The following is a 19,918-nucleotide window of genomic DNA, read 5'->3' on the forward strand; positions in this document are numbered from 1 at the left end:
ATCCAGTGTGGGAAAAGGAGAGGGCTAGGATGAAACCTTGGGCTTGCTGCCTGCTGCTCTGGGGCTGCTCTGATTCTGCAGGCAGGACCTGCTGCTACCCAGCCCCAAAACAACCCCACACATTCCTGCTGGGCTGATGGTCATGCAGTGGTGCTCCAAGACACCAGTGAGTTGCACCCAAGGATTTACTCTGGCAGATGCTTTGTGCCCTTCCCCAGTGCTGCAGCCTGTGTTCCTGCACACTGACACAACTCCCTGGTGTCTGGCCATCAGGTGAAACCGGGGAACATTCCACAAATAAAAGGATTTTCCCTTTTGATGTGAAAGGTGTGCATTGCTCTCCTTCCAAGAACCACTTCTTTCACTCCCAGCAGAACAAATTCAGATTACTGCTCTTTGTAAGAACAGAGAACTACACAGTGCCGTGTCTGTCAGGCAGCAAAAAGTGCTGATGTTTTCCTGGGAAATGGCAGAGCATGGCCCTCATACCTCCATGGGGAATGTGACCCTCCCAACCTTGCTGTGTGGTGTACCATGTCCTGCAGACAGCCTGCAAAGCCTCCAACACCCAACACAGCTGCACTTCAGAGGAGCTCTGTGGCCTTCTGCTGCCCTGGGCTAAGATTAAAAGCACAACTTCTTGCCCCTCATTCCAGGATTTTCTGCCTAATCTCACAGCAAACAGGCCTCAGCCTCTGCAGCCTGCCTGGGGCACTGGATCCAGCACAGCACATGTTATTCTCATGCCTGTGCCAAAGTACACTGTAACTGCACTGACCAAAGGCACCGAGCAGCCACAGCTCCCAGCAGGCTCTCACTGCTCTCACTGGGAGCCACAGCTTCCCAGAACTCCTGAAAGGTGGCTCAGCCCTCTGGGCAGTCAGAGCTCCTGCCACCAGCCACAGCAAACCCACCTCAGAGCAGCTGCCACACAAGGTGACACTCACAAGCCAACTGGGACAACCTGCTTGATGCCAGGGTGTTGCCAAGGGTTTGGCTGGTGGCCTGGAGGCAAATACAGCTCAGACTGTGTGCTCCTGGCCTTGTGGCCAAAAACCCCAGAGATATCCTGGGCTACAGCTCAGACTGTGTGCTCCTGGCCTTGTGGCCAAAAACCCCAGAGATATCCTGGGGTACAGCTCAGACTGTGTGCTCCTGGCCTTGTGGCCAGGAACCCCAGAGATATCCTGGGGTACAGCTCAGACTGTGTGCTCCTGGCCTTGTGGCCAAAAACCCCAGAGATACCCTGGGGTGCACTGGGAGGAGCCCTTGCAGCAGGTGAGGGAAGGGATCCTGCCCCTCTGCCCAGCCCTGTGAGGCACATGTGGAGTGCAGGGCCCAGCTCTGGACTCCAGAGAGACAGGGATCTCCTGCAGCTGGGCCAGCTGAGGCTGCAAGAACAATGAAGGGATTGGAGTATGTGTCTTGTGAGGAAAGGCTGAAGGAGCTGGAGCTGTTCAGGCTCAAGAGGAGATGCTGAGAGGGGACCTCATCCCTGTCTGTGCCTGTGTGCAGGGAGGGCTCAGAGCAGGGACCAGGCCCTGCTTCCTGTGGCCAGGAACAGGAAGGGGGAACAGGCTGGAAATGATGCCCAGGAAGTTCCCCCTGGATATGAGGCAGAACTTCTTGTGCAGTGACCAAAGCCTGAACAGATTGTCCAGAGAGGCTGTGGAGTCTCCCTCCCTGGGGATATTTCTGAACCATCTGGACACAATCCTGTGTTTCTCTCTCTTCTTGACCCTGCTTAAGAAGGGAGGTTGGACCAGATAACCCTCTGTGGTGCCTTCCAACCTGACCCATTCTGTAATCCTGTGATCTCCTCTTATCCTTCATTCATATTTGAATGAACAACCTGTATTCCCCACAGATATCAGACAAAGATGGTTTAGGAGTATGCCTCCTAAATGCAGTGCTCAGCCTTAGGCAGCAGAGGTGAGAGATTCCCTTGGGGCACTGCTCAACCCTCCTGAGGTTCATAAGGGCTTTGCCTCAAGCAGACCAGGCTCCTCCTCTACACACCCCCAGACAGAGCTGAGAATGGTGGAGAGCTGCTCTCCCTTGTTTCACCACCAAGCACAATTTGACTCTGAACTCTCAGCTCAGCCCCACTGCTCACCCATCCCTTCCCTGAGCTCCTCACAAGTGTTCAGAGCAATACCCCAGCTGCTGCTCTGAACAGAATGTTCTGTAGGTCACTGCATCTCTCTCCAACATCACAACATGAACATGTTTGCATGCCTCCTTCAGAGGAGCCAAAAACATCAGGGAGAAATTGCCCTCTTGTAAAAGGGACTGGAGCCAGTATTTAGCTTGGCTTTACCTATTACCCACATCTGGCAAGAAAATTCTGCTCCATTTGGCTTCCAGACTGTGGCACATATGGATATCAGGAACAGGTATCTGCTAGGCATGAAACTCAGAACAGACTCATGCAGAACCATGGAAGTAACTGCCAGGGTGGATTTCCAGAAACTGGGTATATTTGATCTAAAGACTGAGTAGCTGTGATTAACAGCAAAGTTTACCTACATAAAAGTTGCACAAACAGAGCTTATTGGATTTTTTTTCCTGCTTTTAAGTAATATCCTCCCCTGGAGCCTGATGTTTTAGTGGGGGACTTGATGGTCTCTCCACTGCAGGTTAAATAAGTGAGGGCAAAGGCTGAGGTTTCACCAGCTACAGCAGCACTGTCAGACCTCACTCCTTGAGACACCACAGAAAACCAAAGAATTGTAGGAAACAGGGTTGGGGAAAAATCTGAGAGGTCAATTAGTTCATCTTCCTGCCCAATGCAGGACCAACTGGCATCAACAATGCTCGACAAATGTTTGTTAAATATGCTTTTATCTGCTCCCTCCCCCCCATAATGGTGCCTCTGCCATTTCCCCAGGCTTTAACTCCCCTTAAGCTCACAGAATGATGCTGAGGGGGAGGAGACAGCAGGAGGTCAGAAGAGAAGTGGTGGCACAGGGAGGTTCAGTGAATTTCTGCACAAGCCACATCACAAGTTGTGTCTTTGCTGCCCCTGGCCAGGCCAGGCCAGGCTTTGCTGTCCCACTCCTCAGCAAGATGAGCCCAGCCTAGAGCTCACACAGCCATGCCCCATGGGGGACACCCATGGCCAGGCCCTGCTGTTATCTGCAGCAGCCCCAGCCTGCTGATTCCATGGTCCCAGCAGGATGTGATTCATGTGTGCCCCTGCTCCACCCAGCTGCCATGCTCATCCCACTGAGCCTGGCCTCAGGACACCTCCTCCACCAGGACAGGGATTGCCACTCAGTGAGATTCTGCAGGGACCTCAGTCTAAATAAGCTCTGCAAGGTGCCACTGCAAGAGAGGTGTCTGATGGCAGCAAAGAGTTACTGCCCAGCTCCTCTGGAGCATAAAGACAGGGAAATATTTAAGTGCAATGAGTCTGTGGTCATGTTCCCTCTGAAAGTTGCAGTCATGACACCCAAAACCCTAACCCAGAAGCAGATGCTGGGATGTCACCATGTGTGCATGTAGGCTGTGCCCTCAAAGGAAAAAGACTTTTATTTGTGGATGTTCCCTGGTTTATTGTGTTTCCAGAACAACAACCCTGAGTTACTGCTCCTCAGACATCTTCCCAAAGCTGTGGGTTCTCATGAGGTGGAACTTTTAAGTGTAGGAAAACTAAGCACTGCCCTAAGAAATCAGGAGTTCCCAAAGTCCTGCTCATGGCCCTGCTATGTGCTGTGCACATGCCCAGAAGGAAGGTCTCTAACATGGGATAAAATGCATTATTTAAGCTTCTGTTTGCTGTTGTTGGAAAGAAATCCTCTTCCAGTGGGAAGAAACCTGGAATGAAATGAGTCATTCCTGGAGAATTCAATGGCAGGCTTTTCCCAGGAGGCTGTCAAAGAATGCCCAAGATTAGAAACCTGACTGCATTCAAAGGCAAAACCCAGTGGACACTTTGGTATCATGAGGTACTTACTGTAAAAGAATAGGAACTTTCTTTGTGGAGCAAATCTCTATTGAAACAGAAGGGAGAAAATAATAAATGGAGGGGGGAAGGAAGAAAGGTCTCTTCAGGACCTCTCTCTCCATTCATACTTTAATCAAAGGCTCATCTGCAATTAATACTTGAACAAGCCAGCTGCCAGGGCAGATCCAAAAGGATCTGTGTTTAAAACCCACCTCTTTGCCATTTGGCCCTCTCCTCCTTCCCAAAGCCAAACCCACCCTGAGAACCCAGTGGCTACAGATGCCTCACAGGAAAACACTGAGCACACCAAAAGAGATGCCAAGGATTTCCCCCTTCTGCTAACAGCCCTCAGCAGGACCCTCCTTCCACACACAGTGCTGGGCTCAAAAGTGGGAAAAACACAGAGGTCCATGTGATGAATGATGGAGGAGAAAGTCCTCCTAGCCTTAAAATGCAAGGCTTGCACAGGGAGGGTTTCTTGGCTGCTTTCATGTGGCCACAGGGGCTGCTGGAGGAACGTTCAGTGATGCACATTTCAGTGCAGACCCAGCCACAAGAACGTGCACGTCGTGCTGGGGGTTAGGGTGAGACAAAGTCAGGGCTGGAGAAAAGAACACTGTGAGCAGCACTGTCCCTCCTGCTCTGCACTCCATGCTCCTGCAACTGCCCCCAGGTGGGAAGGCTTCACATCTCTGATGGAGTGAGGGGGGAAAGACAATGTTCCTGTGTAACAGGCCTTACTTGGAATCATTTTGACAAAGGAAAGTCCTGGCTTGAAGGCTGAGAATCCATCTGAGCTGTGTTCAGACAACAGCTCCTGTGCACTCACTAGCTGGGAACCATAAAATAAGGTTATTTTTCTTCAGATCCAAGTAAAACACAAAATCAGGGCCTTCAGAACAAACCACTGCTCAATTCTGAAGCTGGCAGCAGGCACCCCAAAGCTGCCCCTCAGCAGTAAGGAGAAGAGTACCTCATTGTTCACACAGACCAAGTCCATCGTCTGCCCAAAAGCGTCTGTGACCTTCTGCACCACCTCCTTGAATCTGACTGGTCTTGGAAACTGGATAATCCTGTATACACAAACAAATACAACAACACTCAGTTTAGCAGAAGCACACTGGGATCTGGGGTTTGACTGACAGTACAGAAGAAAGGACTTGTGTTCCATCATGAAGCATAGAGACTGCTCCTTGCCTTTACACTCACAGAAATGCTGCTCCTCTGCTCTGCCCAAGGGGGGACTTGACTACCCTGCAAAAATATCTACCAAAAATCTTTGTGCACCTCCCTCTGCTCCTCCCTCCAATGTGAGTACAGGTGGAAAAAAAGGAAGTCCAGCAGCCCTCCACTGGAGAAAACCCAGATCAGGCAATGGTCAGTGATTTATCATCTCTGTTTTCAGCAAGAGGCTCTGAATAGGGAGGAGGGCTGAAGTGGGGACTCATCCTGTACCATCACACACAGCACCTCTATAGGTACTTACAGCAGGTACAGTCTAACCCTAAAATAACACTACTTCAATTTTCTTTGGCTTTAACATGCACCTTGGACCATCAGCCTGTGTCCTGCCCTGTCCCAGTCACCAAGCCGAGGTGATTCCATGAAAATGTCAAGCAGGGAAGGGCGGACAAGCTTTAACTCCCAGCCCTATTTTTATGGGACCCATGCCCAAAATCTGGTTATCTTAAGTAAGTGTCATGGACTGCTAATCAAAGGACACATTTCTGTAGAGTTCCAGCTCCACTGTGCTTCAGCAGGGCTCAAGAATTAACAAGAGAAAAGGATCCAAGTGTGCACCCAATGTCCCTGGTAAAAGAGGCATTTAATGACTTCCAGTTTGGAACCATTTTGCCTGCTGCAAATCCTAGGAGCTTCTTGTGGCAAACAGGATGATGAGACAGGGCTCTTGCATATAAAAGTGCAGCTGATTTTAGGGGAATGAATCCTGCTGTGAGCTCGGCTGCAGGTGGCTGAAGTCAGCAGGACAGTGGTGGGTGGAAAAGGTAAATTTTTTCCCTGTGTTCACAGGGGACTGGAATAGGTACCTACCTTTTCTCTCCTTCATATTCAAACTTGATCCTGACACTTCGCTGCTGAAAGAAAAAGCAGAGAATGGTGAGAATGGTCCCAAAGTGCATCCTGGATTGACCCATAGACCCAAAGCTGACAGGAGTTCTCAGGGAGACTCTCCTAACTCTGTAAGGCATCTGCTTTATTTAGGCCAAGCTGCCTGGTGGACTCACAGCCTTTGGGGACACTCCACATTGCTGAGGAATGTGCTTGTCAAAAAAGAAGTTCTTCTGTAAGCCGGAAGACACTCACCTCTATAACTGTTAGTTTTAATGACACTAATTAATAAAGCTGAAAATTGTTCTGAACTCTTGGGAGCAAGGCACTATTATCAAAGAGGCCAATATGGCAAGTGTCTGATGCCTGTCCACCTTCAGTGCTTCCATGGTTGCACCCCAGTACTTTTCTGCTGGAAACCCAAAAACCAAAGCTCAGAGGATGTTTACTAGCACACAGGAATATCTGAGGTAAAGAATTAGTAAAAGCAAGCATTCTCCAATGGAAGTGGGGACAATCTGAAATTTTAAAGCCAACAGTGCCAAGATGGTTGAAGGGCTGGTTGCTATTTTGTTGGGACCTACAAAATACAAAGTGTATCAGGCCCAATACACAATGCACAGCAAATGCTCCCTCTGAACTGACCCATTGCTTTGGTTGAAGGGCTGGTTGCTATTTTGTTGGGACCTACAAAATGCAAAGTGTATCAGGCCCAATACACAATGCACAGCCAATGCCCCCCCTGAACTGACCCACTGCTCACCTCAAGAGAAACCACAAAATTTGCCCAAGGAAGAGCCAGTGGAATCACAGGCACACTGGGCACACAGCTGTGCAGGAACCAGTAAAAACCACTTCTCCCATCCTCTATTTGTGCATATTTAGCAGCAATCAAGACCACAAGGAGCTTTTTCATTCCTTCAGCTTCTCAGGCCAAGTCTGAGCCAAGCATCCCTCTAGCATCCCTTAGATCATTCCAGGACTTTCCGATGGTCTCCAACGCAGATCAAACCCCTCTTTACTCCCCAGACCAGGTCTAGTCACCCCACTTAACCAGCATTTTCCTCCCCACAGTGCCCACCAGCCTCCTCAAACAGCTCTCCTCCCATGCAGAGAGAAGTGCTGGCCACCTCCCTGCGAGGTGTAACCCCGGGGAGGGCTCGGTCCCGTCTCACAGGGATAACTCCCAGCTGGGTGGGTGACAGCCCTTCCTGAGCACAGCACTTATCTCTGGGCCTGGGCTGCCAGTGTGTGAAGGCACACTTTCCATCCTCTCAGAGGGAAAGCAGAGCTGCAGTGGAACAGCTTTGTTCCTGACGAGGAAAAGGAGCTGGAGCGGTGCCCTCGGGTTTGTTTTTCAACCAACAGCTCCTCGAGTTCTGCAAACACCCACTGAAATTCAGGAAGTCGAGGCTGGAGGCAATTCTGTGTAAAAGCTTAAACAGATTCAGGGTAAACACGCTGGATCACCCAAAATGCATCCTTGTTATCTCTGCTCGTGGCATTTTCTGTGCTTCCGGAAGGGCTGGGAAGAGCCAGTGCTGGGACAGTCACCAAGTGGGGCACTCCAGCAGTGATACAGGTCTGTGCTAAACAGGCACTTACATCACCTCGCTGGCTACAGCCAGTTCTCCAGACCCACAAAGTTTGGAGAGTCTCCAGGTTCATTTCCAGAACCAGGCCCAACTTGTAAAAATACCAGATTAATTCTAAACCAGTCCCAAATTCCAAAGGAGAAGAGATGATCATAACCTGAAGGTTCCAATCATTCTGGAGAGACAGGCAAATACAGGTGGGATGGGGACCTTGGATTATTTGGGCTGGAAAAGAAAAGATACAGGCTCTTTCATGCCAAATTTTATTTGCACATGCCTCTCTGAGCAGGCCTGGCTGGTTTATTCCTCCTGAATGCTGGCAATAAATTAGCCAGTATGGGTTCACTGACTATAACACCACAAAACCTTTCTCTAAAGAAAGAGATTAAAAAAAAAAAATCAGGGCAAGGAACTTTCGAGGTTTCTCCTTACAAAGAGCAGGACGTGGAAGGGGAAGAGCTCACACAGCTCTGGCCTCACTGCAGGAAACCTTTCAAAACACAGGTTTCACTTTCAGCACAGCCCCAAACACTGCACGGAGCTGGGATGCAGCACACGCTGCCTGGTTGTGCTGAGTAGCACAGATTTCACAGACAAACAAGTTTTGAAAAACAGCTTGTGGCTGGAAAATGTCAGAACACTTGTCCAAAGCTCCAGAGAGAGAAGAAAATGAAAAAAAAATGAGCCACGACCCTGCTGCATCCTTTTCTTCTACATCAACAACAAGGCTGATGTGCCGTGGCCCGACGCCAGCAGAAGGACGCCAGCTGCCCCACACTGCTCTGCTCCTGAGCAGAGCTACAAACACACTGGCTGCAACAGGGAAATGAAAACCCACTTCATTTCTTAATTAAATAACATTTTTCTTTAATATGAAACACACTAACCTCTTGCCTCCCTCCAAGAAACCAAGACCTTTAGCTCGCAAGCATTTGGAAGAGGGATAAATTCATATTTATCAGTCTGAGAAGTTGATTACAGTTTAATTTTTCAGGCTTCCCTTGGCTTGCTCATGTTTTTGACCTACAGCTCAAGCTGAATTCATCACTGCTATCAGCAACAAATACTTTTTTTCCTTTTTTAAAGGAAAAAAAAAAGAGTGGGCAGTGCCCAAAGTACTAGGAAATCTCAGGGGATGCAAAGCACTTCCTAAATGCTGGAGCAGGCTGTGATTTTTTACACCCATGGAAGTCTGGTTTGCAGCAACTGCTTTAAGATTACACAGGGAGCCTGGGGCACTGCCAAGTGCTGGAGCAGAACCTCGTGTGAGTCTGCACCCAACACCTCAAATGAACAATCAGGGGGAATGCAGGACCAGCACCTTCCACAGGAAGGAACTCAACACAGCGTGCAAGTGTTGAGGTGGAAGAGGTGTGGGTGGTGGAAGCTGCTGGGTCCAACTCACTTTTGCAATTTTGTGAGGAATGTGACTCCCCTTGCACAACCCAGGTTGAATTATTCATTGTCCCTGCCATCAGGTGTCACATGAGGTCAAAGGCAGCCCTGCTCTCCTTCAATCAAGAGGTCCTTAGTGGGTGTAGGAGAACAAGCTGAGCCATTCAAAGGCTTGTGTTAAATACAATGCAGGAGAGGGGTAAGGACAGCCATACGCACCAGCCTTAAACCCTGAGCTCTGGCAGAGCATTTAAACCATATTTTCAACAGCACTGTGAGAGCTCAGGCAGCTAATGGAGCAAACAAGGGAAACTGAGGCACAAAGACAGGAAGGGTTTTGGTTAAGGGTGTGAAGAGAAAGCCCAGCCTGGGAGGAGAAGGCTCCAAGGAGACCTTCTTGCAACATTTCAATATATAAAAGAGGCTTTATAAGATGGAGAGAGACTTTTTACCAGGTCCTGGAGTGACTGGATGAGGGCAACAGTTTTCAACAGCAAGAGGCTAGATTGAGGCTGCATATAAGGAAGACATTTTCTACCACTGGATTGCTGAGACACTGGCCCAGGTTGCCAGAAAAGCTGTGGATGCTCCATCCCTGGACGTGTTCAAGGCCAGGCTGGACTGAGCAATGTGATCCAGTGACATGTCCCTGCCCACAGCAGACAGCCTGGCCTTTAAAACCCTTCCCAGCTCAAACCATCCTGTGATTCACTCTCTGGAACAGCACAGGGGTAGAGGGAAGCACAGAATGAAGGTGTTTGGCCCCCTGGGCTGTGTGCACTGAGCAGTTTCCCCTCTCTCTGTGTGTGTTTCACAGCGGAGCCCACGGCCCCGCTGGCGCCTGCAGACCCCGCTGCGACACAAACAAAACCAGCGACAGCCCTGACAGGAAATACCACAGCCATTCCCTTCGTTTCTACAATAATTTCTTCTCCAAAATACTTGTACTGGCATTTCCTCCAGCCCTGCAAACAAATGGTATTTTACTCCTTCTTGCCATATTCCTCCGAAAGGAAAAAGCAAAGTCGCTGCCGTGGCCACAAAGCCATCACCATCCTTCCAGGCTTTCCTTGAGGTATTTTTGGCTCTTTCCTCAAAACTTCGGGTTTCACAGAGAAAAGACCACAACTGCCAAGCTTCAGAGAGGGAATTCAGATGGGAATTTGGGGAGAAAAGGGGCAACTGCTTTTGCCTTTTGGCTAGGGTCCATGTGCCCCAGCAGGCTGGGCCAAGCTTGACCCTCAGAGCTGGAGCAACAGCCCTGTGTGCTGGTTTAGATTAAGGAAAATGTTGGAAAAAAACGGAAAAAGTGTTTCCAAAGGAGGTGAATCATGATCTTATACCGAGATCCCTGAAGAGCTGACTGCTGTTTGTAATAGAAGCACACACGGAGAGCAGGAAAACAAGCAGCCAGTCCTAAAATGGAAGCGGCTCTGGAGGAGCAGAAGATGCTGAGCACCCTCTCTGCTGAACAGCCAGGGGGTTCCTCAAATTGGGGTACAGATCCAAGCTGAGCCTGTGGAGAAGGCTGTCTAATGGCAGAGGCAGGCAGGGAGGCAGCCCTGCACCTCCACGCCTGTCTGTGTCACTGAAACAACTAAAATTGCGATTCTGGAAAATCCCAAACTAGCAGAAATTCAAAGATTCCTCCTGCCATGTCCTCTCCTCCTCCTAAACTCTGCTGCCATCAGAAACAGTGCTCTGTCCAGACCCCACTTTTGTGGCTTGTTTTAGACCTGCTCCTGTCAAACCTAACCAGAGGACAGCTTTGCCCACGCTGAGACATCACAAGGATGGGGCCTTTAGAGCACTTCTTCCACCCAAATCCACAGCTGCCTCCCAAAACAACTGGGACAAAGCCTCTGACTTCAGCATTAACCCTTCTGTGGTCAAGAAAGGCAGGAAAAATCATCACAAGGGGCCTCCTATTCCCTTTGGTGCTGCTCATTCCAGCCTTGCTCATATCCACCCACAAGATTTTGGGCACTTATTTTGCCTCAGTTTCCCCTCTGGGTAACATGGGGGCAATGAAAGACACCAACTTTTGCATGCCCCAGGCTAATCAGAGGGTTTGTTCTCACGTCTCTCGTTTTCTACTCGCTGGATTAGGAAACAACGAGAAAACCCCGCGGAGCCACGCTCGAGTCACTCCCTTCGTACAAAGCCACAAAGCAGTGGGATTCCTCCTCAACTCCTGGCTCTGGCTGACAGGAATCAGCACTACAGGGCCAGGCTGAGGGGACTCCTACACTTCCCCAAGGTGCAGCTCGTTTGCATCAGCCCTGTGCTCGCCCCTGCCCTGGGTTCCTCACACGCCAGACGGCTGGAGCGCGGCCCCGACCGCAGAGGAGATGAGTAACGCACAGCGCTGGGAATTATCTGCACAGAACCCCCACACACACTGGCTTATTCAGCAAGCAGACAGAAAGCAGTTTGTCTGGCACTGCCCCTTCATCACTGCAGGGGCAGAAGGCACAATATATCCCAGTCCCCCCGGATCCTTGCAGCTTTTTTTTCCTCTGAAAGCACCTGAGCAGCTCCAAGGACAGTGATGATGTCTAGAAGGTTCGCTGCTGCCTGTTGCAGACATTTCTGTTTCAGACAGCAGCAGAAATCACAGGCTTCAAAATGTTTATCTAAAACCACCCACCTGGCAGGAAAGAGGTTTTTTCCAGCTGGATTTCTCACTGGTATCACCCTCTTCACACCCAAGTCAGCTCCACACGCAGACATGGGAAAGCCTCTTAAATCCTTGGGACTCCACTGCCTTTGCCATCTCCAGCCAAGGCTTTCCCAGTCAGTGATTGGCACCCTTGTTTCTGCTCCCCAGGTGAGGAAATCCCTGCAGATCCCCTCATAGAAACTCCCATCTTCCCCCATCCACACCATATCCTCCAGGTGATAAAGCCAAACTCCTTTTTAGGCTGCTCAAAGACCCACAGAGAGCCCTACAAAATGAGCTGTATTTTACTGGAGTTACAACCAAGCCTTGTCTTGCATCCAGCTTGCCAAAGAGAACAGTCCAGAGGTAATTTACTAAAAGAACCACTTTTAGAACAGTCTGACATTTGATGTACATGGAGAAACATTTCTTACAAACATTTAATTGCCGTGGGAGAACTTGCCATAGTGATTAAGGTGGCAGAGGAGCTGCTGGCTGTCCCTGGCTGTGACAGAGGCCCACTGACAAGCAGCTTCATAGTGCCAGTTGCCAAGGGCTATTTATAGAAATGAATGGATGTGCACATAAATAGATCCAAAATAAATGCTAATTTAATTGCTCTTTTCTCCCTCCATCCTGTTGTTCAGGATTTCCTAATTATTTGGGGTTTCCCTTCTTATTCCACTCGTCTTTTTCCTTAATGAACACAGTGCAGATCTTCATTCTCCTCTTTCCTTTTTCCCCTCTTCAGAGACATTTCTCTGAACAAACTCCCTTGTTGAGTCTGAGAGATAGCCTGGAAGGGCTCCTTCCAGCCATGCCAGAGGATGCACAAGGAATAGCAGAGTGATTAAAGGAGTCACAGAGGAATACCAGTGCAGAAGCTGTACCAGGAATAACGTCAGAAGGAACCCTCTGCTCCCAAAGAACAGCTCTGCTTTTCCTCACACGAGGAAGGAAAAGGGTGTCCATGGCTGTCCCTAGAATTCCCATAAGGCAGAGAGGCAGGACAAGGCAGTGGCTGCCACACCTGACCAGGACTCAGGAGATTCCAGCTCAGCCATCACATCTGCTGTCAGCTGCCTGGGAATTCAAGGGAGGAAAATCAGCCAGGGTGTCCTGTTCTGATTTCCAGCCTGCTCTGCCATGAGGCACTGCACATCCAGAAACAGCCTCCACTCTAAACTCATTTCTGAGGGAAGAAAATAAGAAAAGAAAGATTTTTACGACATTTGCCAAAGGATGTTCATTTCTTAAGATGAACTGAAGCAAAACTATTGATATTTTGGGAAAGAAGCATTTTGGAGCACACACAACCACAGGCTGTTTTCTTGTGTGGCCCAGGCCTATGAGGAATACAATCTGGCAGGATTCAATTATCAACTAGTGTCAAGAGAGCACTGAGGAAGCCCTCCAGGAGACAGGAATGAGATAGCACTTCAGTTGTGCTTCTCTGTGTACCAAAATCTGCTGCAAGCCACAGAGAACTGGCTAGTTAGCCAAGACATTCTTGTTGTGAACTCTGTCTTCCAGTGGAAATTTGGAACACTGACCAAAGGATTCCCATGCCTCAGAAAAAACATTTTTCCACAGAAAAAGAAATATTATTTTATTAATCTACTAACTGAACTCCCAAACCCAAGCAGTTCAATGTGAGCACGTTGCTGCAGGGCCTCATGAGAGGCACCAACAATTAGATGACCAAGAGAAGACATTTTATCACCAAAATGGCCCTGGTGCCTCATTCCCCTCTCAAGAAGGGAACTATGCAGGGCATCCTTCAGCCCAGCTGCCCAACCTAATCACAGGATTAGGTAAACCATAAAAATCACAGGATTAGGCAAGCAGTAATAAGGGAAAACCAAGTACCAAAGAAACAGCAAGCATGACAACAGCACCTCCAAAGCAATCTCTCCCCCACATCAATTTCTGCCCTAAAAAACAAGGAAAAAAACCCCTAAAAGTGACCCAAACAAGCTGATGAAACTGAGCTAGAAACATGAACCAAGATCCCACTAATTGCACCTCCTTTGGCCGCTCCCCACCTCCTGCCATGCTGTGAGCCAGACGTGTTCCAGCCAGTCCAATTTAGTGAGGCAACAATTCAACATCCTCCAACGCCCTCCATCTCCTGGGACCTGCTGGTCTGACCCCTCAGCTCTGGATGTGTGAGGAGAGCAGGATCCTCACCATCCACATCTCCTACATAGGGAGCTCTAAGCAACCCTGAGCACGCAGCTTCACTTGTGAATAAAAAGAAAAATCCTGAAGGAGGAAGTGTTTTTCCAAGCATCAGTGCTCTAATGAGTAGGAAAGTTTGATTCTTGTATAGTAAAATATAATAGAATTCCTGTAATAAAATTAAACACAGCTGGCAGCTGATATTAGAGCATGGCATACCTCCATGAGTGATTTATAAATGAAGATGCAGAGTGGATGGGCTGTGGGTGTGGATTTGATTGCAAGATGCCAACTTCATGCAGATAAGAATTCAATCAATGAAAACTACAATAATTTTCCTTATTTTTGACTAATTATCCGTGTATGTGCTACATTAACAGCCCAGGTCTCAAAAACAACAGCAGGGATTTTCCCCCATCGTGCAAAACAAATGTTTTAAGAGGAGCCTGAAAAGCTTTGCTACCCTGAAAGCAACTGGAGCTGGCTCCACACTGTCCCCACCCATCACTGCACACAAGATGCTGCCCTTGCAGCCATCCAAAGCTGCTCTGGGCTTTCTGCTTCTCCTGCAGCTGCAGGGAGCCAGCCCTGAGTTTCTCTGGTCAGTTCTGTAAACATCTTGGACTTTTTTCAGCATGAGCTGAACACAAACGCAGTGATTCAACTTGGCCAGCTGCTCCTGCCAGGCCATGCTTTGAAACCAGACGTGCGCACGTGTTTTCGTCTGCATGTGGCTGGGGAGTCCACAGGGATTCTGGAAGGGATTTTTCCTCCCTGCACCCAGACTGCTTTGTTTGCAGCACAAGTGACATGAAAAAGTGCTTGACGACAGCAAATGACAATTTGTTTTCTCCCTTGCTAGGCACCCAGCAGTTGCAGTGTTGACTGCAAGCTCATTCTAAACCATGGCACCAGAGGTGCAATTCCACGTGGATTTCCTGCCATGCTTCTCCAGCAGCTTCCCAGTTGTCCCAATCTTTTTCTCCCTTTTTTCTTTGCTATTTTGACAACTCAATTCTTTCTTCACAACTTTCCTGTTCCCATATTATCTGCTCCATAGACAAACATGCTATTAAATCCACTTCAGCTATTGCATCGATGTCAGCAAATAATTTCTGACATCGCTCAAGGGACAATGTTTTTTGCTCACCAAAACAACTCTGAATGTGCAACATGGCCAAAATCTTTAGGAGCATAAAGATAAACAGCAGTAATTCATAATTAAACACTTTATATAAGAATGACATTATTCCTCCCCAAAGAGCCTGGGTGTCTACAGCTCAGAATTGGCAGTCTGTCTTTCAAATATCTGAAGCAAAATGTGCACATAATAAATATTGTATTTCATTAACACTGTCAATAGAAAACAATTGACTTATCCAAGTCCTAAAGCTGCACAGCCTGAAACAAGTTCTGCTACTTTCAGAGCTAAACAACAGCTGGAAGTGGCTTGAGGTGAGACTTGAGATTTAAACCCAGTTTCAGGCCTTGTTGTTATATTTGTGAATAATTTGGGGCATTATCCTTCTCTGCTTCTCTGTGATATAGGGATGCCTGTAACTTCCTTTCAGCTCTTCAAAAAGAGGTCATAAACTTTGTAGATTGGTAAAATGATGGTATTTCTGATGTGCTGAGCACTTGTTAACTTCAGTTCTAACATTTAAACTCTGCTGAGCCAGCATGGCAAGCACCATGCCCTCCTCTGAGGTCTGCTGGAGTTTGAAGAAGCAAAGCCATACCTGTTTGTTGGAGTGGACACTGTTTTTATTCCTGTTGTTGTCCAGCAGCCCCCCACACTTGCCCAACGCTGCCAAATCCTTCATAATAGAGTTCAGAGCTTCTTCTTCATCTGCAAGAAAAGAAGAGACAACTGAAGTGTGGAAAGCAACCCTGCCCTCGGATGCGCAGAGTGAAAATGCAGCACTGCAAATAGAAACTTCCAACACAAATGGATCAAAAGATACAATGCCAAGCTTTCCTGTTGAGAAAGGCATTCCAAGACCATACCACAGTCTCTCCCAGCCCAGTCTGTCTTGAAAACACAGGTTCCTTCATCACAGGTGAGACAGAGAATGAGATCTCATTGTCCCAACCTGAAAGGGCCTGCAAGAAAGCTGCAGAAGGACTCTCAATAAGGACATGGACACAAGAAAATGCCATTAAAATGAAAAAGGGTGGGTTTGGATTAGATATTAGAAAGAAATTTCCCTCTGTGAGGGTGGTGAGGCCTTGGCACAGTTGCCCAGAGAAGCTGTGGCTGCCCCATCCCTGGATATGTGCAAGGCCAGGTTGGATGGGGCTTGGAGGAACCTGGGCTAGGGAAAGGTGTCCCTGTCTTTGCTCACTCTTCATTAGAGGTGCTCAAGAGCCACAACTGACCTTCCAAACCAGAAGCAGTGAGAAACCAGGGGGGAGAGAGAGGAATCCATGAGACAAGAGAGAAACTCAGCAGTGCTGGGGAGAAGACACTGAGAGCCCTCGTGGGATTTCTGATTTCTGCAGTAACAGGAGAACTCTGAGGGAGCACTGCCTCTGAAACCAACCTCCTCTTTTTCAGCACTTCAGCATCTGTGGTTGTGGCCTCTGGAAGCAGCTGTGAAGTGTTAAAGGCAGAATACCAACCACAAGCAGCAAGAACCTGTCAGGACCTAGGGCAGGGCACCCTGGCAGGAGGGTGTGAGACCCCACTGCAAACCCCATGCTTGTGCCACAGTCTAGGCAAATGTCAGGCACATGCAGAAATTACTGCAAAAAATACAAATGCAGCTACAAATCTTGTCTAGAAATGAGTGCCTCCAGGGACAGAACCACCCCTAAGCCAGGCCAGCCTGCAGATTTAACTCAAAGTCCACAAATATGTGAAAAATGACAAAAACCAAATGAAATCAGACAGGACTGGACCCAAATATTGAGGATCTTTCCCCAGGGAGGTGTATGTCCTGGATCCTCCTGTTAGACATAACACCATCTCCTCCTGTTCTGCTCCTCCTGCTGGGTTCTGTGAGCAATGAAGCTACAAAAAAACCCAGATATGTGAGAAAAAGACTTCTTGTGCATGCTCTGCTCCCAGAGTATATTACAGAAATAAGGGGAAAAACTGGGGGAAAATGTTTAAAATCCAGTCTCACATTTCAGAGCTCAGAAATGAGCTCCAATGCCTACATCAAACTCTTAGAAAAAAGCCAATATTTTCCTGTAGGCAATGAGTGTATATATATTTAATATATAAACATACAGCTGTACATCAATATTAAAAATAGAACTGATAAAATAATAAAATTCATACATAAGTACATGAAAATGTAATCCCTTTTGCCTTCTACATGTCTCTATTTAGTAAAAACACAGCTATGTTTTTCCAGAGGGGTGGCAGGGAGCACAACCTGAAGTGCTACAGGAAAAAACTCAAAAAAAGATAATTTTCAGTTCAAGTTCAGGGAAAAAAAAAAAAAAAACAACAACAACAAATAAACACATCAAGAATGTCCCCAAAGTCTGGGTTTGGGGTGTTTTTCTTTTGTTGTTGTTGGTTTGTTTTGGTTTTTTTTAAAAGGACCTCTGGGACAAGCATAGTTTTCCACACAAATTTTGTAGTAGGAAAATACCCAACACACAAAAAAAAAAAAAAAAAAAAAAAAAAAAAAAAAAAAGGGAAAAAAAGGCTTTTTTTTCTTTTCTTCCTCTTTGTTGGGGGGGAGGGAACAGGGGGAGGGATGAGCTAAAACAAACCCACAAAAACAAAACACCCTTACACCACCCTCCAGGAATTTTCCACCAAAGCTTTAATCTCTACAGTGCCCCTCACCCTCTTTTTTTTTTTTTTTTTTTTTCCCCAGCAAGTGACAACAAAAGTTTCCTGCACTGCCTGACACAAAACACAATCTGTAATCTGTAATGTCCTGGGCCAACAGGCAGAGACAGAGTCAAACCACCCAATTTATTCCTCACCTCCAAACCCCCCTGGCAGCATCTTCCAGGGGAGGAATCTCTGCTTAACCCACCAGGGCCCTGGTTTCTATCATGTTGTCTTCCTCCTCTATCTGCACACCAACCTTGCCAAAGCTTTTTTTGTCGCAGACTTCTGAGTCCACCAAGCACAGGCTTAAAAATTCCTGGTGCTGCAAACCCAGTCCATGATAAGTCACATTTCTTAGAAAGGCTAAAATTCTTTGCCAGAAGTGACTTTTTGCATCTCTCCAAACACAGCAAAGCAAGGAGAATCCACTCACTTTCAGAAACTGCTTAAATTCAGCTGCTGTCCAGAAATACCCAAGCACCAATGAACAGGCCTTAGAATAAGTGGTGTAAAACTGAGCTCCAGCTGTCCTGAATCAGGTACTAAAGAAATAAAATGAAAGAGAAGCTATTTCTTGTATTTGACTGTCAAATCAGCATTTTCCTTCCTTTATCTACTAAGAAACTGATGCAAAAGAGCATTCTGAAAAGCATTTAAGGGTTTTTAATTACAAAATACGAGTGCTGATTGTCAAAAAACTAAAATCCACTTCCATGACATCACTGCTGCAAAATAAGATAAGAAAACTTCTTCCTATCCAAGCAGGACAGGCTGTTTTCTGCTGCTGGAGGGTGAAAAACGACTGAAGCACAAGCAGAAATACAATATTTCCTTCAACTAATGTATTTCTATGTGCTTAACTATTTTCCAGCTGCTTTTAACAGCGTGTTTTTACTCCAAGAGAGCTGTGATTTCTGGGAGGCAATGACCAAAAGCCTCAAGTGTTCAAAACAAAACCCCCCACACCAGGCTCTGAAGCAACTTCTGAGCAGCAGCACAATTTGCATCATCTCTTGCAAAACCAACACTTCCCAGTCCTCTCCAGGGCAGCTCTGCTCAGGGACTGATCCTTTCCAGACTGAACCTCTTGCCCATCCTAATGACTGCTCCTGGGGTCCCCCAGCTGACTCCCAAGAAGGGTGGAGGACTTTGTTCCATGGAAAGATGCAGCCAGCTCAGCCAGTGCAGTCAAAATTCAAACAAGCACTGAAGTGAACTGGATAATTAAATCCAAATGCCACTCCCAAGCCTTTCCAGCAAGAGGGGTGTCACAGGCTGCTCCTTCTCTCCTTGGCTGGCTTTGAGGCAGGAGAGGGTCAAGGATGGATGGCTCTCCCAGGGACACAATGCCAATTGTCAGGAATCCCCTGCCCCAAGGACAGGGAAAATCCTGTTCTGCTCCAGCCCTGGCAGGACCCAAATGTTCTTCAGCCTTGTGAGAAGGCAGCACTGAGGCTGCACAGCCAACACCTCCCCAGGCTCTGCCATGGCTCCAGAACAGAACAGCTGTGAGTTGCACAACACTGATGAAGTATCCTTGGAGCTCTGGGGGCCTGGGAGCCTCCTGGAAATCTTTCAGGTTCCTGCTCCTGAACAAGCTCCTGGCCCAGCTCCACTCTGGCATCGTTCTGCACAAATTCACTTAAGGTGCCGTGGGCTGACAGGATGAATTGTACAACAAATCCCACTTGATCTCCAACACAACATGAAAACAGGATTATTTCTACCATGGAAGATCAGGACAGAGAAAAGCTGATTATAGAGACAGCAAAAATGAAACATAAAAATAAATTGCGTTTAGTATTGTCCCTCTGTCCCCAATGTCTCTTTTTCCATCCTCAGGTTTCAGCTGTTTCTCTTAGTAGGAAACTCATTTCTTTCTTCTCTACTTTCCACCAACACACTTAATTTTGTGCTTTTTAAATCAGCTTCCTGTGACAAAGCTTGTTTGATCACACTGCCAGCCCATCCAACCAAGGATCACTTCCAACCAAAAATAATAGATGTTTCAAAAGATACTAATTTCCCAGGGGTTTGGGGGTGGGGGGAAATATCCACAGCCACACAGAAGAGAGGAACACACAGGAGCAGAAAGCCAAGAGCACTCCCAAGAAGCAATGACCAGGGAAGCTCCAGTAGACAGGGTTTATATTTTTATTAAAATACACTCATCCATTTTGGCAGGATCCTTTATCAAAACCAGAATGCCTCTTTCTCTCATCAGGTTTTCAGCTCTGCAAGATGTTAGGACTTGCAAGGCCCAGGCACCA

General features: G+C 47.6%; 1 protein-coding gene across 3 annotated transcripts in view; it reads right to left on the reverse strand.

Annotated features, from left to right (window-relative positions):
• LOC129124582 (mitogen-activated protein kinase kinase kinase 3-like) overlaps nt 1–19,918 on the reverse strand; it is an 82,861-nt gene that overhangs the window by 29,150 nt on the left and 33,793 nt on the right. For 2 of the 3 annotated variants that reach the window (XM_077187721.1, XM_054639626.2), the window contains exons 3-5: nt 15,592–15,701; nt 6,002–6,045; nt 4,923–5,022 (exon numbers count right to left, since the gene is read on the reverse strand). In XM_077187721.1, coding sequence (XP_077043836.1) covers nt 4,923–5,022; nt 6,002–6,045; nt 15,592–15,701 — 254 coding nt within the window. The remainder of the gene's footprint in view (nt 1–4,922; nt 5,023–6,001; nt 6,046–15,591; nt 15,702–19,918) is intronic. The other variant, XM_077187678.1, reaches the window with a different exon arrangement.

Source organism: Agelaius phoeniceus, chromosome 1, assembly GCF_051311805.1.
Source record: "Agelaius phoeniceus isolate bAgePho1 chromosome 1, bAgePho1.hap1, whole genome shotgun sequence".
In the NCBI taxonomy this organism is placed as follows: domain Eukaryota; kingdom Metazoa; phylum Chordata; class Aves; order Passeriformes; family Icteridae; genus Agelaius; species Agelaius phoeniceus.